General features: G+C 43.1%; 3 protein-coding genes across 3 annotated transcripts; 1 reads left to right on the top strand and 2 right to left on the bottom strand.

The window, feature by feature from the left end:
* Positions 1-4,024: 4,024 nt before the first annotated feature.
* Positions 4,025-5,498, bottom strand: LOC134215580 (peroxisomal membrane protein PEX14-like). The gene is made up of 2 exons (XM_062694735.1): positions 5,121-5,498; positions 4,025-5,053 (listed from the first exon to the last, which is right to left on the bottom strand). The coding sequence occupies exons 1-2, from the start codon at positions 5,214-5,216 to the stop codon at positions 4,661-4,663; spliced, it is 489 nt and encodes a 162-aa protein (XP_062550719.1). The 5' UTR covers positions 5,217-5,498; the 3' UTR covers positions 4,025-4,660.
* A 364-nt stretch (positions 5,499-5,862) lies between these two features.
* LOC134215579 (protein SHQ1 homolog) lies at positions 5,863-8,616 on the top strand. Its single transcript, XM_062694734.1, has 4 exons — positions 5,863-6,172; positions 7,368-7,545; positions 7,609-8,304; positions 8,366-8,616. The coding sequence occupies exons 1-4, from the start codon at positions 6,018-6,020 to the stop codon at positions 8,594-8,596; spliced, it is 1,260 nt and encodes a 419-aa protein (XP_062550718.1). The 5' UTR covers positions 5,863-6,017; the 3' UTR covers positions 8,597-8,616.
* Positions 8,617-17,820: 9,204 nt separating this feature from the next.
* Positions 17,821-25,533, bottom strand: LOC134215578 (UDP-glycosyltransferase UGT5-like). Its single transcript, XM_062694733.1, has 4 exons — positions 25,258-25,533; positions 25,102-25,189; positions 24,798-24,983; positions 17,821-19,145 (listed from the first exon to the last, which is right to left on the bottom strand). Exons 1-4 carry the CDS (start codon positions 25,411-25,413, stop codon positions 18,016-18,018), a joined length of 1,560 nt encoding a protein of 519 aa, XP_062550717.1. The 5' UTR covers positions 25,414-25,533; the 3' UTR covers positions 17,821-18,015.
* Positions 25,534-26,241: the final 708 nt, after the last annotated feature.

Below are 26,241 nucleotides of genomic sequence, written 5' to 3'. Positions count from 1 at the left end.
TTCGTTGAAGAACTGAGACGCGTTCTGCAGATATTCTGGAAGGTGTCAGCATGGAGAGACAAATCTGGACCGCCATCAAGAATGCCTACATCGCCCACCAGCGGAGAACAATCTGGGGAGAACTGCGCACCCCAAGGGCAAACAATGGATCGCCGATGCTTTGGAGGAAGATAGAGAGGAAAAACTTCAGAAGGAGCGAAAGTCTTAGGCCGTCAACGATTTTACGCAGCCTTGAGAAGGAAGTAAAACGCAGCATGTCGACCGGGACAAGCCAGCGTGGGCAGACTCTCTACAGCCTATATGAAGGAGAGAGAGCCACCGCACCAGCCGGGAGACATTCGCCTCCCCCTCTACGATATCTCCACGACGCATAACGGTGCAAGATGAATGCAACGATGCCTGTGAAGTACTTTATGCGAATGATCGAGTTATTGTAGACCCAACTGATCAAAACGCTGAAGGCACTGGTTCGAGCATCGAACAACTCTTTCAAGTGCCAGGCCATTTCACCACCTCGGCAATGATCTGCCCTACGGTTACGATGTATAACACGCGTCAATACTAAAGCTCCATGACTGCTAGAGATTGAAAACAGTCATCCAAAGCATGAAGAGAAATCGAATAAGGTCGATCGCATATCGGCTAGGATACTCAAAGCTGACAATATGGATACATCCGCTCAACTTCACTGCATCATTTGTTTCTGTAATATCTGGGACACCACCAACTTTCCTGGTCGACTGAATGCAAGGTATCTTAGGAAAGGTGCCCAAAAAGGCACCTTGACTGTATGCAATAACTGGCGAGGCATTGCGTTGCTGTACCGTTTTCAAAGTTCTATGCAAAGATTATCCTAGCTCGGATTCAGGAGAAGATCGATGCGACTCTCCGGTGGCAGCGCAGTCCCGATTCACGTGCCGGAAGATCCTGTGGTGAACCATATTGTCACGCTCCGCATCATTCTGGAGCAGGTCAACGAATTATAAGAGTCCCTTTACTTGGTATTCATTGACTTACGAAAAAGCTTTCTGACCGTCTCAATTCACGAGAATATTTGGGGCGCCCTGAGACGCAGGGTTCCTGAGAAAATCATCGGCCTCATCGTCGAAGCACAGTACGAGGCCTTTTCGTGTAGAGTGCTGCATAATGGGGTTCTGTCCGACCCTATCCGGGTCATAGCTGGTGTGAGGCAAGGATGTATTCTATCACTGTTACTGTTCCTCATCGTAATCGATGAGATTCTGAGTAGATGCGATTGACCGTGAACCAAACCGCGGCTGTTATGGCAGCCTATAACCATGGAGCACCTAAACGACTTCTGAACTGGCATTTGATGACGTTGCACTCCTCGCGCGCAACGGCGCTCTGATATGCAGAAGTACAGCTCAGCGACCTTGTCGAGCGCTCCTTCTCAGCAGGTTTAGCCATCAACGTCAACAAAACCAAATCGTTAGATGTAAACACAGTGACTCCTTGGTTGACAGTGCTACGTACAGTACATGTTTCGAAATGGACAAATTAATATGAAATTATGAAAAAGAATCCACATAGTCTTGGAGGGACTCGAAACCCCTCAACCTCCTACTCTCTAGATAGGCGTGGATAACCCTACACCAAGACCATCTAAAGGTCACGTTTGCGGAAAAGCCATCAGAATCCGAGTACCAACCTCCACCGCGGTTAGCTCTCTTTTTAGCAAATTGAATATCTTTCGGATGCTTGATTTGTCCCCAGCGGGACATCGCAGCAGAGGCAGACCCAGAGGCTCATGGCGGCGAAGCCTCAATAAAGAAATAAAAGAAGTCGACCGAAATCTAACCTGGCAACAGGTTAAAGCGATAGCCGGGCAACGCTAAGGATGAAGATCTTTCAAGTCGGTCCTTTGCACCACCGGAGGTGTACAGGATCCATAGGTAAGTAAGTAAACAGTTGCATTCGTATATCGCGAGGCTAATAAGATGATGATACTTTTATGCCCAGGGAAATCGAGACAATTACCAATCCGAAAATTGCCTAGACCGGTACCGAGAATCGAACCCAGCCACCCTCAGCATGGTCTTGCTTTGTAGCCGATGCTTTGGTTCGACGAAGAGTGCCGACAGATTCTGTGTGGTGATTGAAAGGTGGAAGCAGCACTACAAGGAACACCTAAATGGCGCTGAGAGTACATGCAGTGAAAGTCAAAGCAGCGGAGAAGACGACTGCATCAGTTCAGCGGACGATAGAAACCAACCAGCCCCTACCTGGAGAGAAGTTAAGGATGCCATTCAACAACTCAAGAATAATAAAGCTGTTGGTAAAGATTGTACTCTGATATACAGAGTAAGCTCAACGACCTTGAGGAACAGAACACACTATCGCCTTATGTTGCCATTGTCGTACTAAATTTTATTTCGTGCAACATTCATGAAAAATAGTGGAAGAGTAATTGATTTATGATTTTTTTTAAAGAAAATGTCCTACTTATTACGTCTGTTTATCTGTGTGTGAAATGTTTTAATCAATACCAAATTTTCAAAACGACTTATCTGCTTTTGTAAACAAAGATTCAAGCGTCGATATGACGAATCTGATAGCCCACGCAAACCAACAGTATCCACGGGTAGCAGAAGCATTAGCCTATACGTATTGATGGTGTTAGTTTGCATGGGAGTATTATCAGATTTGTCAAATCGACGATAGAATCTTTGTTTACAAAAATCGTTTTGAAAATATAATCAAGAAAAATTGTGTGAGGAGAATTCACTGAATTGAATTGAAAAATAAAGAATTTTGGATAGCTTTTTGGAAAATATAAAAAGCTGTTCTCGGCTTTACCAACCAAGAACCCAAGCAATGGTTGAGAGCAAATCAAAAACTAATTTTGTTGAGAAATCAACTAATTTGGATAACTCAGGTCCTTTTGGTTGTTTTAACGGGAAAAAAAAAAAATCAAAATCTATATTACAAAAATCTTACTGTGAACAAATTGAAAAATTGAAAACTAATTTTGATGTTATTTTTCGTTAACCAATAATAAGTAATCAGTTTTATGTCATATCATACAATGAAGAAATCTAGCGCGAAATGAAATCAAAATATGTAATCAATCACGAAAATTAGAATCTGAAAACAAATCATTTCAATTTGATGCTGACATCAAAATGTGTTCAATTTGCTCTATTAATGATATAAAACTTTGCTCGGGAAATAAATTATAAAGCAATAAAAGAAAATATTTAGATTAAACACAAACTATATTTGAAAACTATGAAATCTCAACAACTTTTGAAGAAAAGGTCCTAAAGCATTTTTTCATGATTTAATTTGAGTATTGCAATCAATAGATTAACATGAAATACGATGATTGCATTATTCAGATTAAATCATGAAAAAATATTACTTAGGACCTTTTGAAAAGTTAAGCGAACAATGCTTAGGGTGATAGGTGAAGCACAGCCAAACAGACGTAACACTGAAGAAATTCGTATAGATCATATATACAACAGTTTGAAAACAACTGATTGCAAGTTTCACATTTAGCGCATCGTATATCCTCAGGTTTGGCATTTCACACTAACGACGCCTTTATGTTGACATTGTCGTACTGAATTTTATTTCGCGCAACATGCATGAAATAATGGTATAGTTATTGATGAATGATGTTTTCCATAAAATGTTCTAGTTATTACGACTGTTTATCTGTGGGTGAAACGTTGAAATATAGTCTCATGAAATTTATTTAAGAAAACTTTGTTGCACGAGAAAGGCAAAATGTGTAGAGTTGGTACAGAGAAAATTCACATATTGAATTGAAAAAAAAATTGGATAGCTTTCTGGAAAAATCAAAAATGCTGTTTTCGGCTTTCAATAATGCAATTTAAATCGGAATATAGAAGATAGATAAAGAGAAAAAAGCAAGATTGATAGATAGAAGAAGAAAATAGGAGTTGTAACATAAAACTTCATCTTTTTTATTGAATTTACATACGACTTGCTATCTAACACAATCTAACAATAACTAATACAATACCAATAAAAAAAGCTCTATATGACTTGAGGTTTAAACAACCGACAACAAACGTACATAGAATTTACAAAACACTTAGATGATTAAAACACAGTTTAACTTTATCCTAATTGAGTAACTTGGTTGACCAAAACTCAAAATTCTGTGACCCGAAACCTACAACAGTCTGATGTATATTCCTCAAAGCCGACCCACCCCAATCATGGCAATCCCAATTTTTTTTAAATTAAATTTTACTGAGAGGTACATCGACTTTTCAAACATTGTGAATAATTTCTACGACGACTGGCAAATATTGTCATAACTGCCAAAATTGAGCAAATATTTTTAAAAACATGTATAAAAGACAGAGGAAGAGCGGAAATTATACTATTTCTGACAGATAAGATTATTTTACAACAAATTCGCGTATCAATTATACGATTTAGTTTTGAAATGCAATAAATATTACTTATATTCATTGCATTAACTTACGCTACATATCTTTCATGTACAAATTTTCTATATATTGCTTTACATTAATAATTTCAAAACCATTCTTTAGACCTATGTTGTGCTTTACTAAAAGCATGTAGATCTTTTATAATTAAAACGAAGCCGTTATCATAAATATTAATCTATAGTAAACATTAACGATTATCTTTATCACCATCACCACCACCACCAATACCAGCAAATCGGGGGTAGATTTCCATGAACTTTAGATGTTTTAGATACCTTATAAAAGAGATAAACGCCATACATCAATCCGCTGACGAGAGCCACCGAGTTGAGGATCTCCTTGAGGCGTCCTAACCACGACTGCTTCGGTTGGATCACATAATTGCCGTTCGAATATCCCGTCGGAGCACCAGAGGTGCCCATTCCCATGCTGATTACCGTCTGAGTTTGGAGGTTTGGATCTTTGGTAAAGACTCCTGCCCGTTCACAGGCCAGCTGTATTTCCTCTTCTGTCATGCCTTTGGACCGAAGAAACGATTGCTTTTGGGTAACGGCGCTTCTTACTACGTTTGGATTGTTCAGAAATTTTATTGCGGTGGTAATCTGTTTTGCGGTAAAATACATGTGATGATACTCCAAAATGCGATTAATAAGGTTCGTTGAGACTTACCAGATGTTCCCGCGGCGGTATCACTGGGGGTGCCGATGGATCCACCGAATTAACATCTTGCATGTCGTTCGGTGGGGACTCCTGACCTTCGCTCATATTGATTTCGACCGAGAGATTAATTTTGAATGTTGTTTAGGCTAGTAGCAGGTAGGATCTGCTTCACACAGACAAGTGACAAAAATTTAATCTCTTAAATCCTTTATTTTTTCTTATCACACAAGCAATTGGAAACAAGCCAATTATACATAAAAGAAGATGCCCAATACACTTGAAGATCAGGTTTCTGAACACTTTAAACTTTTCAAAGTAAACTAACACAGCAATGCTAAACAGTACACTTGAAAAGATGAAACAGGATTTAGCATGAATGTTACTTTTATCTTACATAGGTGAAAACATGATAATTTATTTTATAGAAACACTTTTCGATCAACTTCAACTTTGCACTTTACAATAAACTTGAATATGTATAGATACAAAATATGTGATTGAATAAATAAATATTAGAAATTCGATTGACAGCTCGACGATAACGCCGTTATGGGCCGTTAGGCATTTTTTCATAAAATATTAATGGACCCCTCGTATGAACAAGTTTGGTAACCCCTGTGGAGAGGCGTCCATAAATTAGAGTCATGTCACATATGGCTAGAAACCGCATTTTTCATGCTTTTTCAATGTTTCATTCAAAGAAAAACAATATCAGCGCATTTTTTTATCATGACATTATTGATGGATAACCTGTTTATGTTTTGTATGTGTTGTGCTGCGATAACATGCTTGGGCTACGCTACGAATCCTACAAGCATATGAACCAAACATAAACAAAACAAAACAACGTGCACGTGCTATCAGCCCAAGTTTCGAAATAAATTTGTTTCATCAAGCTATGTTCAAATGGCTGAAGTTGTAACATACTCGCTAGACTATTCTAGCGATTTTGCTATCCTAGTGATAAATATTCCGAATCTAGATTTAGAGCAAGATGCTTCTGCCACCCTCGAAGTACAGGACAAAGAATTGTTGTTCACTTTACCGCCGTATCATATCAGGTAAGATAACACGAGTTAACACCCCTTCTCTGCTTACCTACCTGTTCATAAGACGAGCCTATAAAATGTCTCATCATGGCCGGGTGCTGCGGCTGTGCAATCGATGCCTAAATCCGAGTTATTGCTAGAACGTCGCTCAACCGGGTTCTTCACTTTAGTGCTGCGTCGATGCATGCATCATGCATAAAATTTGTCTTTATCGATGAAGCACTATAGCTGTAAAGGCTTGCCATTATAGTTATTAGCGCAATGTATGCATGTCGCGTGACATATGTAAAATATCAGATTTACAGACTGTTTTGATCACTTCAAATACCATACAAAAGTATGGCATGTGCTTGTTTTTGATAGCATTGGCGCAAATTCTTCAGTTAAGCGATAGATTTTGAAACGCATTTCAGTCACTTGTCATGAGGCCTTTACCCTTTGATTTCGATCTTTCAGATACGTTCATATATCAAACTCAACAATAAGGCTTGAGCCGACTTAGTTTACATTCTTAGTATTAGCTAATGTTGTGAGTAAATGCTGTGATATTCGTTTCAACCAACATCCGAATCTAGTATCTGGGTAGTAGATCAAATATTCACCACAATTTGATATTATATTTTAATCAAGTTTTTATATTACTATTTTTTTTATTAGTTTTGAATCGTTCCAAATTCCAGGCGGTTTTCAGAATAGATTTTTAATAGAAAAATGCTTTTGTTATTATCAACACAACACAGCATTTACAGTACGAAGCAGTCCTATTATACAAACATTATTTTAAGCTTTTAGTGGAATGTATTTGCCATACATAATAACTTGTCATTCTCATTTGTAGTCTTCCATTAAATTCCACTACTTTAATTGTACCTTTGACAGATACGTATTTCGACCTCAACAGTAAGGTCGTCTTCAGTGTCTCGAAGTCGAGTCAAGTACGAGACTGTTGAGGTTGAGGTATCTGTATCTGTACGTATCTGTCAAAGGTACAAGAAAGTAGTGGAATTAAATGGAATAGTACAAACTCGTCTTATGACAAGCAGTCCTATTAGTTTTTGTCCGTTAGTTATGCGATGAGAGTCGTTAGATTCAGTAAGTGCTGTCAGATATGGAATTAACTACCTTAGTCGTGATGGAAAAATCTTTAAATAAAATCATAATTACAGTTTGGATTTTTTTAAAAATTATTTCGATGTTACAATTTCAGAATACCATCTGAAGAAAAATTACAGTTAACGGAAGTATTCCCAAAACAAATCGATTACGAAAAAGGAGCCATACACTATAATATCCCTCTGAGTAAAAGTGCTGTGCAAGACGAGCAACTAGTTTCCCATTGTCACACATATGGGTTCGGTAATTTTTATTCTGGAGCCTTAAATATTGTATGTAATATTTTTGAGATAAAAAACTTCAGGATAGAATACTCCATTGATTGTCTATTTTAGGCGAACAGTCAAGACTTTAAGACGTTATCCAACCCAGAAGAGTTCTCACCTGACCAACGTCGAAGCAAACGTCTCAATGAGGAAAGCAACGATTTCAACCTGGAGCATTACGCAATGGATCATGTACAATATCTTATTGATGGATTTGGATTGGAATTGAATGAAATTCCAATCGATGTGCACTTGAACGATGATCAACAGAATCGTGTTCGTATGATCGTGGAGGAAAAGAAGCGCCAAGAGGAAAAATATCGGATGTTATCTGGGAATGAAACTGTATGCTTCAGTTTAGTTGACATAATTCTTGCCGTTTTGTATGACAAGACAGTAAACTGCAACGAGTTGAACGAAGCAATTTCACATGTGAACATCCATCGGATCTCGAGCAGTTTATCTTACTTTGAACAATTCACTTCATATGAAGATGTAATTGTTGCCTTTTACAGAAGAAGCTGCATGTATCCATTTCACCGGAGTAAGGATTTAGCTAAAAAGTGTGTCGACCATCTAACAGCCGCCTTCAAGCATGCAAATGTCATTGAATGGATGTTGGAAAAATTTCTTTATTGCTATGATGCATTTAAAAGTAATGATTGCGTCGTACTGAACCATTATTACATCAAGGACTGCATAAAATTTGTTCAACTTTGTAGTCCAGCTGACATGCTGAACCAAGCTGGAAGTCATATCAAAGAGGTGATGTTTAAATACCTTAACATTTCAATGCTTTATTCGTAATAAGCCAAACTCTTCACAGATATTGCCTTCAATTCACAACCGATCGCTAGGATTTGGAGAGGAAGCAATGGTTCGGAAACTGATTAACGATATCATAGGAGTGGATGAGGAATCAACGGACTCGGATGATACTAGCGGGTCAGATGACGAAAGCAGTGATACAGAAAGTGATAGCAGTGACGCTGATGATGCACCACTGCCAGACGAAAGTGTGCTACACAAATTGATGAACTTGAAAATACAGATGTAATTTGCACATATGTACACTCATTCCTTTTTTTGACTTTACTACGTATGCCTGGGTACAAGAAAACAGCAATAGAATAACATTTTTTACCATTAATATATGAATAACTTAATAGCAAAATCTGCTAGAAGCTAGCTTCTGGATGCTGGGGTCGTCAAAGAGCTGGGCGAGCTCGCGGTCCATCCTTCGCCACACCCACACCGTCTTCTTACACACCACCAGAGATGGTCTTAAGCACCCGTTTGTTAGATTTGTTTGATATAGTTGCTAAAATAGCTAAAATAATAACATATATTATTTGAGCAAAAAAAAAAGAAAAATATCAAAAGCAGTTATTATTGATATGCTGAAGATCCAAATATGTAATAGATGAATAACTGCTCTTCTTTACAATAACATTTAAAAAATAAATTTTGCTATCATAAGAAAATTTGTACTTGCGATGTCATTTTACAATGCGATGATAAAATCGATCGGGATCAGCTATGGCAGCTAATGCACGAACACGGATTTCCGGATAAACTGACACGGTTGATCAAAGCGACGATGGATCGGGTGATGCGCGTAGTTCGAGTTTCAAGGGCATTCTCGAGTCCCTTCGAAACGCGCAGAGGGTTACGGCAAGGTGATGGTCTCTCGTGTCTGCTATTCAACATCGCTTTGGAGGGAGTAATACGAAGGGCAGGGATTAACACGAGTGGTACAATTTTCAATAAGTCCGTCCAGCTATTTGGCTTCGCCGACGACATAGATATTATGGCACGTAACTTTGAGAAGATGGATGAAGCCTACATCAGACTGAAGAGGGAGCTAAGCGGATCGGACTAGTCATCAACACGTCGAAGACGAAGTACATGATAGGAAGAGGTTCAAGAGAAGACAATGTGAGACACCCACCGCGAGTTTGCATCGGTGGTGACGAAATCGAGGTGGTAGAAGAATTTGTGTACTTGGGCTCAATGGTGACTGCCGAAAATAATACCAGCAGAGAAATTTGGAGACGCATAGTGGTTGGAAATCGTACGTACTTTGGACTCCGCAAGACGGTTCGATCGAATAGAGTTCGGCGCCGTACCAATCTGACAATCTACAAAACGCTCATTAGACCGGTAGTCCTCTACGGACACGAGACCTGGACGATGCTCGTTAAGGACCAACGCGCACTTGGAGTTTTCGAAAGGAAAGTGCTGCGTACCATCTATGGTGTGGTGAAGATCGCGAACGGTACGTAGAGGAGGTGAATGAACAACGGACCCTCCGTAGGCTGTGTGGTTGGCGACGTGTAGGAATGGACCGAACCGAATGGAGAAGATTCTTAAAAACCGCACAGGCCACTTCGGCCTTAGTCTGAATAAATAATAAAAATAATGCTATTTTATGTTATTCGTAAATAACATGAAAATAATAAAAACTGATGTTGGGTAAAGCGTACCATTGGTACTTCGCGTGCCTGAAGGAATAAAATAGACCCCATATCGCGGTCCTTAGCCTCTTACCCAGCAACTCCTATCCCTACCTCCCCTTGTTGCTGGCCGGGATACGAGTAACCTTAGCGAAGATTGGGTAACCAACCCCGGTGGGAACTATGGTCGTATGCTGAGAGAAGGGGTCAGCTTCCCGAGCCACGACGTCAAAATTATCTTAGGAGATTTGAACGCTCAGGTTGGCCAAGAGGAGGAATTCAGACCGACTATTGGGAAATTCAGCGCTCACCGGCTGACGAACAAAAACGGCCTATGACTAATTGATTTCGCCGCCTACAAGAATATGGCCATTGGATGGACGGCACTTCTCCGACATTATCGACGTCAGGACATATCGTGGCGCTAACATCGACTGTGACCACTATCTGGAGATGGTTAAACTGCGCCCAAAACTATCCGTCATCAACAATGTTCGTTACCGACGACCGCCGCGACAATGGAAGCGGAGACAGCAGACCCGCCTTTTTCAGGAGAAGAAACGCCGCCTTTTTTTTTTTTTTTTACAAGGGGGGATGCATTTACACACTAACCCAGTACACGTGCATTGTAGTTGCCAAACTACCACACGGAAGTGTACTGGAGTGTCGGACTCGACCATACCGGTAATACCGACTAAACTCCCTTTGGCTCCACCATCGTTTCCCCAGGAACCCCCTCGCAGTACTACTTCTGGGGGGACGGCAGTACTATGCGTACTCGCTCATTATCGCTCACACAGGCACTCGTCCCACGCGAGACTGACTTGGGTGCTCGCTCTATCGCACCCTCAAACACACCCTACATACTCTGTTGCACCTCTGTCATGCCGTGCGGGTCTAACTTGTGTGCCCACCCTTCTCATGCCATGTGGGTCTAACTTGTATGCCCACCAAAACCCTTGATTCATGCTCATACGCTCCATGCTTGCACACACATTAACGCTCCTATGGGTCTGACTTGTGTGCCCACCCTTCTCATGCCGTGCGGGACTAACTTTTGTGCCCACCCTTCTCATGCCGTGCAGGACTAATTTCTGCCCACCTTTATCGTACCATGTGAGACTGCTCACCTCTTTCATTCAGTTCGCGCTGACACATACTACTCGAGTCATTCGACCTAACACTCCCTCTGGCATCCCTTGTGGGACTCTTCGCTTAGGTTCCCACTTCTGACATACCATGTGAGTCTGACTCACCTCATTCATGCCATATGAGACTAGCTCAACACGACTCAACTCATTCCTTTCGTACCATGTGAGACTGACTTGGATGCTCCCCCACACTCCTCTGCCACGCCACGGGGTATCAGTAGTCGTAGGAACCAACATTCCTGCGCTAATCCCAGCACGGCGTGTGCAGTCCATACATACACCTATTCATTCACCCTTCTGCCATGCTTCGAGGTGACGATCTCGGTTGCCACCCGCTGCGCCATTACCTCTGCATGGGCAGACCATTCACACACTTCTTCGCGTTCGGCACTTTCGCTCTAACTTACCAATCATAAGTTAGTCATGCTTGTCGATTGTTGCTCGGCGCGCCAGATTCTCTGCAAGCTGCAGGCAATCTGAGTGGTTGCAGTCGAGACTGCGTTCCACTTCTCCACCGCTTGACACATCCTTTGGATAAGATTATCCGGAGTTGTGTCCCGGCCGCAAACGTCTAGCATTGCTCTTCTTTCGACGTCGAAACGAGGACATACGAACAGTATGTGCTCTGCAGTTTCGTCAACACCTGGGCAGTCAGGGCAGACGGAGACCTCCGCGTGCCCAAACCTGTGGTGGTACTGTCGGAAACAGCCATGGCCTGACAGGAATTGTGTCAGATGGTAGTCCACACCCAGCTTGATATGTTAGGTATCAGCCGGTGGGTCCACCTACCTTTCGAGGAGTTATCCCACTCGTGCTGCCATCGGGCAACCGAAGTCACCCTGGTACACTCGCGAGCTCCTCTGGTGCCACGTAGCTCAAAACACTCCTCGTCTTCCCGGATGACCAGCCTTACTGGCATCACGCTCGCTATCTCGCAGGATGCGTCGTGCGATACCGTGCGGTAGGCCGATATCACCCTGAGACACATCAAGCGGTAGGTGCTCTCCAGTTTCTGCAGGTAACTGGTTACCCCAGTGCTTTTGCCCAGGACGGGCCGCCGTACCTAAGAATAGATGCGGCAACGCCTGCCAGTAGCCTACGTCTACTGGCGCACACCTTGGAGCTGTTGGACATCATCCTCGATAATGCCGCCACAGCAGTCGAAGCCTTCTTGCACGCATATTCGACATGGCTACCGAAGGTAAGCTTGTCGTCTATGATGACCCCAAGAATCTTCAGACTCCGCTTTGAAGTGATCGCGACGTCTCCCACGTGTACAACTGCATGTTGTGCCGACTTACGGTTGCTGACGATAACCACCTCCGTCTTATGTTGAGCGAGCTCAAGGCCTCTCGCACTCATCCAGTCCGCCACAGTGCTGATCGCGTGTTCTGCGGTTAGCTCTACTTCGAGGATTGACTCCCCGTAGACCTCTAGGGTTACATCGTCAGCAAAGCCGACGATCTTCACACCAGGAGGGAACTTTGGTTTCAGAACCCCGTCATACATCAGGTTCCATAGTACCGGACCCAGGATTGACCCTTGCGGGACTCCTGCGGTAATAGGAGCACTTTTCTGACCGGCATCGGTCTCGTATAGCAACACACGGTTCTGGAAGTAGCATTCCAAGATCCGGTACAGTCCACCGGCAGGCTAAGCCGGTGTAACGAGGCGACGGCATCCCAGCTTGCGCTGTTGAATGCGTTCTTCACGTCCAGTGTCACCAACGCACAGTATCGAATTCCTCGCCTTTTCCGTTGGATCGCTACCTCTGCAGTCTTGAGGACTGAATTGATAGCGTCCACCGTGGACTTACCCTTCGAAAGCCAAACTGGTTACTCGACAGGCCATCCGTACCCTCTGCGTACGGGGTGAGCCTGTTGAGGATGATCCTCTCGAGCAGTTTACCCGTCGTGTCGATCAGGCAAATTGGTCTGTACGCCGATGGGTCGCCCGGAGCTTCGGCCTTCGGCAGCAGTACCAACTTCTGCCTTTTCCATCTCTCAGGAAACAACACTCATCCAGGCATCTCTGCATAGCTAGCCTGAACATGTTCAGGTTCGCTATGATCGCTGCCTTAAGTGCACTGTTTGGAACTCCATCGGGGCCTGGAGCTTTGTTCATCGCAAGGGTGTTAGCCACTGCGAGTAACTCTTCGTTCGTCACCGGAGCCACCATTTCGGCCACACTCCCAGCGCCTTGCAGCGCAGGAGGAGGCCAGGGACTTGTGGCTCGGGACGGGAAGAGTACTTCGATAATCCTCGCCAACCGGTCCGGTGACCGTTCGGGGGGTGAAGAGCCCCATTTGGTCTTGGCCATCACGATCCTATAGGCGTCACCCCACGGATTCGCATTGGCACCCTCGCACAGGTTGTCGAAGCACGCTCTCTTGCTGCTCTTGATGGCCTTGTTAAGGGCCAGTCTCGCAGCTTGAAACACTTCCCAGCGGACCGCTCTTTCCTCCTCGGTGCGGGCTCGTTGCGTCCTACGTCTAGCCTTGAGGCAGGCTGATCGTAGGGCTGCAATTTCGGCACTCCACCAGTATACCGGGCGTCTGCCATTTCTTGGCAGGGCTTTCCTCAACATAGTAGCGTCGCACGCGCGTGATAAGACAGCTATCAGCGCATCCCCGCTTAGACTGTCGGTGTTGGCCTCCAGTCCCAGAGCCGCGGTGAAAACTTCGCTGTCGAAGTGAGTGGTCTTCCACCCACGGACCTGACAGGGATCACCCGCCCTCGGACGCTGCACACCATAATTGATCTTGAAGCGAATTGCTAGGTGATCACTATGGGTGTAGCCCTCGTCTACCCTCCAGTCCAGGTCCGAGACCAGACTAGGGCTGACAAACGTTACATCTATCCATGACTCGACCCCATTCCTACGGAATGTGCTACTGGCTCCGTCATTGACAAGCACTGCGTCGAGTTTTGCAAGTGCCTCGAGTAACGCTTGTCCCCTCTGATTGGTGCAGCGGCTGCCCCATTCCACTGCCCAAGCATTAAAGTCTCCCGCTATAACGAACGGGCTCCGACCTACTAGGTCGGACGATAGCCTGTTCCATTGGCCACCTTGGTGGGGCGTAGCAGCTACAATAGAACGTACCATTGATCTTGGCTATCGCGACACCCTCCGCGGAGGAGTGTACAACCTCTTGAACCGGGTACCTTCCCGTTGTGCAGATTGCCGCCGACCTAGACCCGTCCGCCACCCAGTTGCCGTTGCCGGCAGGGACGTTGTACGGATCGGACAGGAGGGCGACCTCGATCCTCGACTCCGAGACTGCCTGCCACAGCAGCTGCTTGGCAGGTGCACAGTGATTCAGATTCAGCTGTGTTACTTGCACGGCTTTTTCCGATTGGCTTCTCCGAAGGGACACGCAGGCCCGCCCATAGCATGGTTCCGGGCCTGCTTCTTACTGGCGCAGATAAGGCCACTCGGTGCCCTGTCGCATTCCTCTGCTTTGTGTCCCTCCTAGCAGCAGCGACGACACATCTTGCTTCAGTCTGGGCCCTTGAAGTCCTAAGCCTTGTGACCGGCCTCAAGGCACCAGTAGCACCTGTCCACTGAAGGTGGCTGGAGCACGCTTACTGGGCATACTGACCAGCCGATCTTCAGCTTCTTTTTCTCGATGACCTTTTGGCGTCAGCCACCGGTAGTCTGAGATAGGCTACCTGCGTACCAAAGCGTTCCCCTCTTAGACGTACAGAGGACCGCTCAACCTCTGTGCCGCACTGCTCTTTGACGGCAGCGACGACGTCTTTCCGCGGTCGTGACCTCATCCAGTTGCTTACACTGGAGGGTCACTTCCGCACCCAACGACCTAACCTGAGCGCCGTCACCCAAGACCTCCTGGGCAAGCTTTTTGTAAGCCGCCCCGCTGGATTGCGCGCCACGCTTCAGTACCAAGATCATTTCCCCGTTCTTGGTACGTCTAACGCTACGCACGTCCTGGCCCAGGGCCGATAGGCTATCGGCCGCTCGCAGCGATTTAAGGACATCGGCGTATTTGTCCTTGTCGGTTTCTCACCAACAAGGCCTCGCCTCTGTCTCTCACTTTCTTCATTGGTCGAGGGGTGTTCGACTTCCGCCCCTTACTGACCAGTTGCCAGGATTCGCATCCCTTCGGCGGGTTCCGATGGCTGGCTGGGGCCAGCTTGTGGCTCAGCAACTTGTGCCTGTCTAGTGCCTTTCGCCTTCTTGGGCATACGCCCTTCAGGCTCCGGTGCACCATCCAGGCGACGCTTCGCCTTAATGGTAGCGCGTTTGGGTCGCTTCTTACTTGGCGTTTTCTTGCCATCACTGGCCGTAAGGGCGGTCGCCTCTTTCGCCGCAGTAACACCGCTAGGGGAGGAGAGGGCCTTGGTCTGCGTACCTTTGGCTATCCTCTCTGCTTCCGCTACACGCCTGATGTAAGCGACCTGTTCTTGTCTTGCGACACGAACAGCTCGCCGGAGCACCAACAGGCTCTGCTTGAGCTCCTTGTTGGTGTTCTGCCTGCCGCTTACGAACTCGATGATCTCATCAGGTTGCTCGGCCACCACCCGTATCCGGGTAGTGGCTCGTCAGGCGTGCAGGCAGGGCTACTCCCCACCACCGCTGGAGACTCTTCGGTGCTGCCAATAGCAGCAGCCGTCACTCCTGCCCCCTCTTTAATAGGGGACCTCGCTAGGCCCCTTTTGGCAAAGGGGTCCGTCACCTCCAACTCAAAGATAGGTTTCGTTCAGTACTCATTTCTTATGGGTCCCCCTTGCGGCTGCCGCCGAATCCTACTGGGTAGTCGCCTTTAGTGATCCCATGGTTATCTATGCCTGCCTTTGCGGCAAGCAGGAGGCCATGCGAGGGTTGACATTTGCGTGTTCAGAGCCAGATCAGCACAAGTCAGGAAAGGGCATTTGAGCCTACTACCACCCAGTAGTCAAAACTGGGTGGCAGGATTGGGCAGCGTGCTACAAGGCCCGCCACGGTTTTATGGGACGGAAGACAGCCTAGCCATTAGCCCACTCGCCGTTTCGAGTCAGTGTCACCCGACCCTACTAAGAGAGTAGAATGTCAGACTGCCAGCCCTCACTTCACAATATAACAATATCCAAATACGAAACCAGTACACGCAACCAGTATGCCATAATCAGGGTCTTACTGATATCAACCCTGATGTGCCAGTGGCACTCTCTGGGCTTGTGCTTTTGAAGCGGCACACAGTCGCTTTGATAGAGTCTGCTTACGGGCACTTGTGGTTTTTTGGGAGGGATTTTAGCAGAGCCCACTGCTAAATCCCACCACGCCCTAGGCAGTTCTCCCTGACTCACAGACAGCTGGGGAGGGGTCGTCAAGCCCTTGGACATGGTCCCTGCTGCCCCCAGAAACGCCGCCTGGAAGAAGCGGAGTGCGAGGAGATGGAACAGCTGTGCCGTTCTCAAGAAACATGCAAGTTCTATCAGAAGCTCAACGCATCCCGCAAAGCTTCGTGCCGCGAGCCGAAATGTGCCGGAATAAGGATGGGAGCATCTTGACGGACGAACGTGTGGTGATCGAAAGGTGGAAGCAGCACTACGAGGAACATTTGAATGGCGCTGAGAGTACAGGCAGTGAAAGTCAAAGCAGCGGAGGAGATGACTACGTCAGTTCAACGGACGATGGAAGCCAACCAGCCCCCACCTTGAGGGAAGTTAAGGATGCCATTCAACAGCTAAAGACCAATAAAGCAGCTGGTAAGGATGATATCGGAGCTGAGCTCATCAAGATGGGCCCGGAAAAGCCATCCACTTGCCTGCACAAACTGATAGTCAGAATCTGGGAAACTGAACAGCTATCGGAGGAGTGGAAGGAAGGTGTTATATGCACCATCTACAAGAAAGGCGACAAGCTGGAGTGTGAGAATTTTCGAGCGATCTCCACCCTTAATGTCGCCTACAAAGATGCCGCCTTAATAAAGATACAAAAAAAGTTATGACACTTTTCTTAATTTTGGTTCTTATTATGGCAAATCCCATAATTTTCTTGTGGGATTGGCCATAATGGGTGCAGAGGACGACATAAATTAAACAAAATATTTTTTTACAATTATATTTATTTTTTAGGGGGTGAAAGGTGTAATCGTGTCATATGAATTTTGTATAATTCGCTAGTGCGACAAGCTATAATCGCGACTAACACATCTATCCTAGATATAGAGAGAAATTGCTCATGCTCAAAATAGAACCTCATGCTTATAGCTAAATTGAAAACTTACAACCAGATTTTGTAGCACTTTTTTATATTTTTTTGTACTCCGCAGTAATACTGAAAACAATAATTATTAATGATTTCAATTAAATTGTTTTTATCATCTGTTGCTTACACTGGGAAAAATGCGAAAAATTTAGGAAAGCCTAGCAAAATCTATTTTATCGCCCCAAAATTCAAAAGAAGGTGATACTTTACTATATAGCACACGATCAAAACAACTGATTATCAATTATTAAGTTTTCACGCATTTTGAAACGCAGCGGTTCTTCTGAATGAGATAATTTTGAAATTGGTTACTGGAACTTTTTATTTTAAACCATAATCTAAATCAACGAAGCAGGCGCTTATGCCCATTCCCGCTTTTGTATGGAAATGTGATACATGTACGGAAATAGTCGTATAGATGAAAAGACGACTTTTGCATGTTTTGTTTTAAAATTGTCATGGGATTTTGTCTAAGATTAAACATTCTTATATTCAGCCACAAGGATTCAAAAAATCTCACTGACAATAATTGAACAAAACCAAAATGATCCGTTATCTCTCTTTATATGTACAAAAAAATGTGAATTGTTTAATATCATTCAAAAATACCAGTATTAATATATATTATTCTCTTTCGTCTTCCGTCTTAAATTATTGCCTTAATTTTGCTTCTTTCGCTTATCTGTTTTGTTGGAGGGCTTCGAGGACTTTTTTCGGAAAACTAATTTAACGAGAATGTGTACAATTACTATAGGCAGTCCTATTAGCAATGCCAGTACGTCAAGATTGTGATACTGTAACAAATTCAGGTCCATCGCGGCTGCTCGAATGTGTGGTGCACCTTTCTGGCGAATTACATATTCCGCCCAGAAAACTGCCAGCTCTAGAGGAGTTAATGGTTGATCTCGGTATCGTTGAGAAATTGCCAGCGCATTAACCTTAAACTCTGGATCGTTCAAGATTGTTTTAAGTGCGTTTAAGAGTTTCTTTTCGGAGATATCCGCATAAGCTACCGATAAACCATATCCTCCGAGCTCTGCTTTAGCCATGTTCAAGTATTGGTCGCCGAACACGGGAATACCGATGACGGGCACTCCATGGTACAGTGATTCAGTTGTACTCAAAAGTCCGCCATGAGTGATGAAAAGCTTTACGTTGGGGTGCGCCAAGATGTCATCTTGGGGCCACCACTTTTGAATTAACACATTATCCGGTTTACCTGGCAGGTTTTCATCCTCCCATTTCCATAGAACTTTCTGCTTCAATTTGGAGAATACATTCAAAAACGCATCGCGTTTTTCCGTTGGCAAATCTTTGCTTTTTATGTTCGAACCCATCGAAAAGTATATCACTCCATCGGTTGCGTTATCCATGAAACTTTGAATATTTGCGGGAAGTGCTTTCGGCACCCGATTGATATGCATTCCGCCAACTTCAATCATTCCAGTAACGTATGGTCGGGGATAACTAATTGAGAAATGGTTATTTAGTAGTACTAACGATACTGCTTTTTTCTTCAACTCAACGAGGGTAGGTTTTGGCCCTGGGAATGATTGCTCATAGATGCTGGTTTGCACAGGGGCATCTAAAACTTTGTCAACGATTATTTCTATTCCGCTCATCAAGGTGTTTATCATGCGCTCTTTGAAAGACATGTGATCGGAGAAGCCGAGGAAGGCATTTGGAACGTAGGACGGTGGAGATGGTGTCCCAACCAAATCAGAAGTCCATTTGGATGCTCCAAAGGTAGACACACCGATACATGGTGCCTTGAAGTGATGACAGAAACCTGAAAATAAAGAAAATTTTCACTTTTATATACATGACCGTTCTATATGAAATTTAGTATAAAAATAAATGAACCGACATTATTATCTATAGATATATAGGAGTTATGGTGAGATCAACTTCCACTAGACACATATTATGTTGTTTAAATAAGAATGATTTGAGAAATGATTGTACTGTTTCGGCCCTGTCCGATGTGCACTGACAAATGCACCAATCAAAATTGTCATGAAGATTTTATTGCCATTAATAGCAAATCGAGCACATCTGCTGTATGGGGTTGTCCACATATCACGTGTACAGGTTTTGGTCAAATTTCGATACCCCCTCCCCCAGCGTGGACAATTACTCATATAAATTTTCCAAAATTTGTATGGATTATGGACATTCACCATACCAGGGTTGTAAATTTTCGGCAGCACTGGATGAAGGTGATGTTTTTTTATATCATGTTTTTATTTTCTTCCTGCTTTGAAATCAACCTCACATTCCCGGAGAGACAGAAAAGTAAACAACAGAACTCACATCACCTAACGAGCCTGGAGAAACAAAGAGACGCAATACTCCTACCTTTAACAACCTTGTGCTCGATTGGACCACCTGATTTGACAGCCAATGCGCTGTTCCAATTTTGACACTTCGTCTCTTTGTTATGAGTGCAGCCTCTTTAACATCACCCACTGCGCCGCGACGATGAAATTTACCACAGCAAAATGTACACATTCACCCAGCAAATTGAAAAAATTCACCACGCGTTTAAATGGGCCACTCACAGTCATACGGTATGGCGCGAACTGAGCAGCCTGTCAGAGCGACTTGTGAGTGGCTGAATGCGAAATTGAACTGTCGGTGTTGGGAATGATTTTTCGGCTGCACCCAGTCGCACTCACCACGGTGGCGATGAAGGCGACTGCAGATTATACTGAGATCCATGTTTTTCACTGCATTGACTGTGAAATATTTCTACCCAGCACCATACCCCCTCTCCCCCCAAAGCTGTCCACATGGTATGTGGATAGCCCCTATATGGATGCCATATACAGATGTGCTCGACATGCGGTTAGCGGCAATTAATGTAAGTAAGTTTTAAGTAATGTAAGCAAGATTAAAAGCTGTAGTGGATTTATTATGCTTTAAATAGCAGTCTATATTCGGTGGTATGTAGAATACAGCCCCAAGATTTTTTGAGATTTTGACTATTGCAAAATATGTAAGGAATCTCACAGAGTACTGGGTTTTTTATTCATGAATCGTTTCCCCTCATACTCATTGAATAAAGAAAGGTTCAAAATCACCAATTAATTGCATTTATTTATGATGTCTATTAATGAATAAAAATTTTACATAATATCTGGAATATTGAAATCAAAAAACTGTTTTCAAAGACTTACTTGGTTGTTATCGCCATTGTACCTTCTCTGATCTGAGTAGCTTTGAGGCACTGTTGGTAAAATAATCTAGTTCTGGTTGGCCGAAATTGCCATCGAAAGCCAAAGGGTTAAACATTAAAATATTTGGTTATCGGAATCCTTCGATGCAGATGTTCCGGTTTAGAAATGCTGTTAGATGTGCAATTATTTTAATTATGCACCCTCTGTTACAACCCTGCGGGATGTAGCACACCACACCTTCCACATCACCACAACCTTGATGCGCAAGTCTAGCTTGTTCCGACTCATACCTCAGCTGTCAATCAATCTCCCTGTGACAAGTGACGTATCTGTACAGTTACTTGAAAATGATGATGGTCCCGCCACATACCCCCCCAAGGATTCTCATAGGCATGAATAACTCAAGACAACATTTTCAAAACGACTTATCTGCTTTTGTAAACAAAGATTCAAACGATGATTTGACGAATCTGATAGCTCTCCCAAGCAAACCAACACCACCAATAGGTAGGTGAAGGTTTCCGCTACCTGTTGATGGTGTCGGTTTGCGTGGGAGAGCTATCAGATTCGTCAAATTGTCGTTTGAATTATTGTTTACAAAAGCAGATAAGTCGTTTTGAAAATTTTGTCTTGAACTGTCGTCTAGGTCACTCACTTAGGAGCATTGAAGGAGGCGATAACGAACCGTTTGTGGCCAAAACACATCTCGGCTGGATGATTTACGGACCGTGCGCAATAGCTGGTGCGTCCGATTCTGAATTCGACTACCACGGATATCACAGTTCCCAGATATGTCCCTGCATCAAGGAAGATGAGCACCTGAACGAAGCATTGAAGAAGTATTTCTCCATAGACTCCTTGGGAATTGGGAGATCACTGAAGCCGTTGTTGTCTAAGGATGAAGAGCAAGCGACAAAGTTTCTTTCTACCGAAACGCGATTGGTTGGCGCCCACTACGAGACCGGACTACTGTGGCCCTATGACCAAGTGCAGTTGCCAAGCAATAAAGAGATGGCACTGAAGAGACTATCCTGCTTGCAAAGACGATTGAATCCACATCTATATTTGGCGATGTGCACGAAGTTGGTTGACTACGGAAAGAAGGGCTACATTCGACGTCTTTCGGCAGAAGAAAAGAAAGAAAAATGTTCGAACGGTTGGTGTCTTCCAATTTTCCGGCTAGCAATGGTATCATGCCCTGGAAAATACGTATTGTTTTCGATGCAGCACAGAAGGTGATATTATGAGGTATAAAACATGGATCTCCAGTAGCCTTGCCAGCAAAGGCGTAGGATTTCCAATTCGGAGATGGCGAGTCCAATTCTTGGTCCGGTCTAGGATGTTTTCGCGTTGGAAACTTTCTCGACAACCTGGGCATAGTGTAATCCATTGTACTTGCCAGACAAGCTACATACTTATGCAATGGCGGGCATAGACAAACTTTCAATTAATAACTGAGGAAATGCTAATAGAATACTAAGTTGAAAAGCAGGCCAAGTTCCAGTTGGAATGTAGAGCCATAGAAGAAGAAGAAGAAGAAGAAGAAAACAAAGGTATCTTCTGCAGAGTTTGGTGCATTCTAGTAATTCAAAACTCTGTCTTCAAAACTCCCTGTCATATGAAGGCGATCATAAAATAGTTGGGAGGGTCATAGAAGAAGGAAGGAAGGGCATGTTTACAAGACGAACATTTATTATTTGTTTTTTAACACATTTTGTCCTAAGGAGACGGTTATAAAGCGGAAAATTAACGAGCCACTTGGCTGCGCAGTATCATTACTTGACACTTTACCGATAGCTACTAAACGCGCGACTATAACAGTAGCGCGACTGACAGGTGACCAAATTTGGTAGCGCGGTAAGAGAGCTGCTATTCGATAAACTGTCAACTCTCAAACGTCACCGGTACGGAATACAGAAACCAAATTGAGAGCCGAAAATAGTGACCGATACGGAAACGAGTGACGAAACTAAAATGACAGCGCTGCGCGGGTGATTAAAATGCTCGTGACTGATAATTATGCTCTTAGAAAGTAAATAATTCAGTATTAATTCTTAACTTTTATCGATAGATTGTGAGTTAAGTATTAGGGTAATTCGCCAAATGTTGACCGGCTAATTTCTTCGCCTATTGTTGAACGCACGTGCATTGCTTATGGTCGTTCAGCAATTTGCAAGAATTTTAGCCGTTCAACATTTGGCGGTTTCCCACCGGTTTGTTGGGTGGTTCCACAAAATGATGACCATGACTGAGCGTTACAAATAAACGAAATGATTAAAAAGCCCTTAACCCCCCTTTCCACAAAAATGTTGATACATATTCTCTATCTTACTCAGACGATTATAAAGGGTGTGGAATAGTCATTGGTTAAGGGAGAAGTGCATGGGAGGACTAGGAGTAGGATGCGTGAGGTTAAGCATAAGTACGTTAGATAAGGGTCGTTTTTGATCACCGCGTGATCTTATCGAAATTTATTTAGGGAAGCCCAAGTAACATTTCAAGTTTTATTCCGCTCTAGGATTGGTTTTCAAGATCGAATTACAAGAACTGACAATAAAACCCATTGCTACAGGATTACCTTCTGATGATCACTTTAAGAGTAAGATATGTCCAAATGGCCCTCTCTAGATTACCACTATAAACCTCTTATAAGAGTATATAAAAATCCTTTTCAAGCCGCCCGCAAAAAAAGGGAATTTGGCTGCGCCAGCTGTCGAAAATGTTGCTTTGAAAAAAGAGAAACAAAACCTTGCAAACAAATAATAACAAACTAAAGTGTTGATGAAAATCATGATGAGGATGAATACAAAATAATACTTTTTTAAGTTTTTTTTTTCAATATACTTTCATGGAAATACGGTGCGCGCTCGATTTCATGGTGAAAGCTAGTGCAAAAATGATATTAAGCACTACGCGCCCGCAAAATAATATAGTTTTGGGCAATAAATTAAAAATTATTATAACATCAATAACGTAAATCTTCACTAAATTTATTGTTATTACACCCATATATGTTTGTTTTTATAGCTTTTACTTTTACTTAAAATTTGACATTCGATGGATATTTTCCTATCGTGATTAATTTTTTCTCAAAGCTGACCCATTTGAGTTTTGACAGATTGATAGTTATTTGCGGCAAAATGAATTTGGCGCCAATTTTCTGGCGAACAAAGTTTAACTATAGAACAGTTCAATCTAACCATGCTCCGGAGTAAATAAAAAAGGCATAAAAATCTCATCAGTAATAAAAATGTTGACAACTACGGTAGGCGATGAACTTAATAATTACCCAAACAAAGTATAATTAGAAAACGGGCTTAGTTGTCATATCGCTACCAATTCTGCTTCATACGTAGGAGGTCGTGAGTGCATTCCCGGGCCCGTTTCATTCTCCTACTTTGTATGTTTCCCTATATTTCTCAAGTTCTGGCAATCGCTTAAACTGGAAATCGACTATACCGTTTCCATTTTCTATCCCTATACCTCCAACTTCACTAATTATAGCAGTAAACTATAAGAATTCGAAATGAACAAAAGCTAGTTTCGGCATCCAATTAAAATACTTTCATTGCTATCGCATTGGCAACCCGTAAACCAAGACGTGAATCTCTGCCAAAGAACCTAAGCCCCCAGATTCCAATAAATTCCGAATAAACTCGTGGCGAGTGCAGAGGTATATTCCGCTTACAGTGGGCAGTTATCATCAATTCCTTCCTATCCCCGATAGGAAGCCTCGTTGGATAAACCTAGAACTCGTGTTAAAAAAATCATGTTTTTGCAACTTGTTGCACAAACTACTATTTAAGTTTCATTTTCAATTTATAAAAAACTGAACAATTTTTTTCATTTGTCAATTTGTCAAGACACAAAAACGATCAAATAAACCGTTTAGAATTTTTTTAAAATATTCGGGCCTAGGCCCTTGTCAAAAGTTAGACTCAAAAGTAAAAATAAAATGGCAAATCAATTATGCAAATTATGTTTTTTGCTCATGCATACTAATCATAAAAATCTGACTAGGTAAATATATGTAATTACCTTTTTCTAATAATCAAGAGATCAAGGGATTAATATCATGGCACTTTGCATTTCATCTTGGATTCATATGTTTCATCATCCTTTTCATCCAAACTTTTTTCCCAAACAGTTCGAATGAGTCCCATTCGGCGTGGAATTTTGTATAGTTTTGACTTTTTTGATCATCGTTCACTGCATTCGAAACTGATAGAGAAATAATAAAACTGTTTTGTGTATCTACTCACCTAACATAGCGTCGGTCATGAATATCTCAAGCACAATCAAATCAAACGTTGCATTTGAGTCAATTAGTGAAACCACGGCAGGGTCCGTCAGCGTGCTGTTCATAACGCGGTGTCCAAAATCATATGTATGCTTGATGCCGTCTATTATACCTTTGTCTGCTACATTCAACAGATCGTCGAGCATTGCTGAAAAGGGAAGTGTAGGTACGATAGGGCGTCATAAAATTAGTATTCAATGACATTGAAGTTTTAGAATAGCTTTGACAAATCTGACGAAATATCTATCTAGAACAATTTTACTCACGTTGAACAACTGGCCATATTTTGGTTGTTGTGATGTCTCGATAGTTTTTTAACGGCTTCTGTTGTGGGAACGGGCTTATTACTGTGACCTGCATGATATGAAATTTGTATCGTGGAATCATTCCTGATTTCACCATTTATTGAAATGAAAAATCACCTCGTGGCCTTTGCTTGCCAAAGCCTTCATCAAGGATGAACCCACTATATAATGCGATTTAGCGGTTGTCGGGAATACTCCAAGAATTTTTGCTGAATGCACATCTTGGTTTGAAATGATCCACGCACAACCAAGCAATAATAACCAAAGTTTCATTTTCAAGCAGTTAATTCACTCTATTTCACTAACTCAACACCATGCGTAAATCAAGACGAGAGAGACGAAAAGGTGCACATCAAACGACTCGCGTGAAGCAACTGGTTTTCTGTTTTCGCGTTCCACACTTTTTCGATGGTCAATGTCAAGCAGATTTTATGTACATAAGTGACGTCACCATATCGGGGGATTGATATAGCAAAGCTAGAATCGACTTAATGTTATCGTAAATTTCTTCTACTTCTTCGTTTAGGCTTTCTGCAAGCTTTTAGTATATGTCTATCAGCTCATTGCCAGCTCTGAACTTAGAGTTCTCTGAATACACCGGATACACGTTTGCTGTAATTAATTGAGAGCTTCCGCGGCCGACCAAAAGCATGGAACTTGTGTATATATCGCGTGGCAAGCACAATGATACTCTATGCTCCGAGAAGTCGATAAAATTTCCAACCCGAAAAACCGGGCCGGAAAACGAATCCGCCACATTAATTTCCATAATTCCATGCCTTTACCAACTACGCTATCTAAGATCTCATCCATCTATCTATTCATCTTACCTATATCTGATGCGCTATCGTCCTCATGGTTAAAAATGTCTACATGATGTCGAATCTAAGATAATAATATAGTATTTCACAATTTAACCGTAAGACGAGTAAGCACTATTCTACTTCATTGTAACTTTTCAGATATCTCGTTGGAAATAAACAGGAAGACCGTATACAGTGTCCATGTGAAATGCCCCCTACACCCGGCCTTTCCGAAATTTGGCCATGTATCTGTATTACAATAAAGTGGAGGAATTAAATGGAACAGCACCAAATCTTA

Source organism: Armigeres subalbatus, chromosome 2 (genome assembly GCF_024139115.2).
Source record: "Armigeres subalbatus isolate Guangzhou_Male chromosome 2, GZ_Asu_2, whole genome shotgun sequence".
NCBI classification, from domain to species: domain Eukaryota; kingdom Metazoa; phylum Arthropoda; class Insecta; order Diptera; family Culicidae; genus Armigeres; species Armigeres subalbatus.
This window is presented reverse-complemented; position numbering and strand designations above follow the sequence as displayed.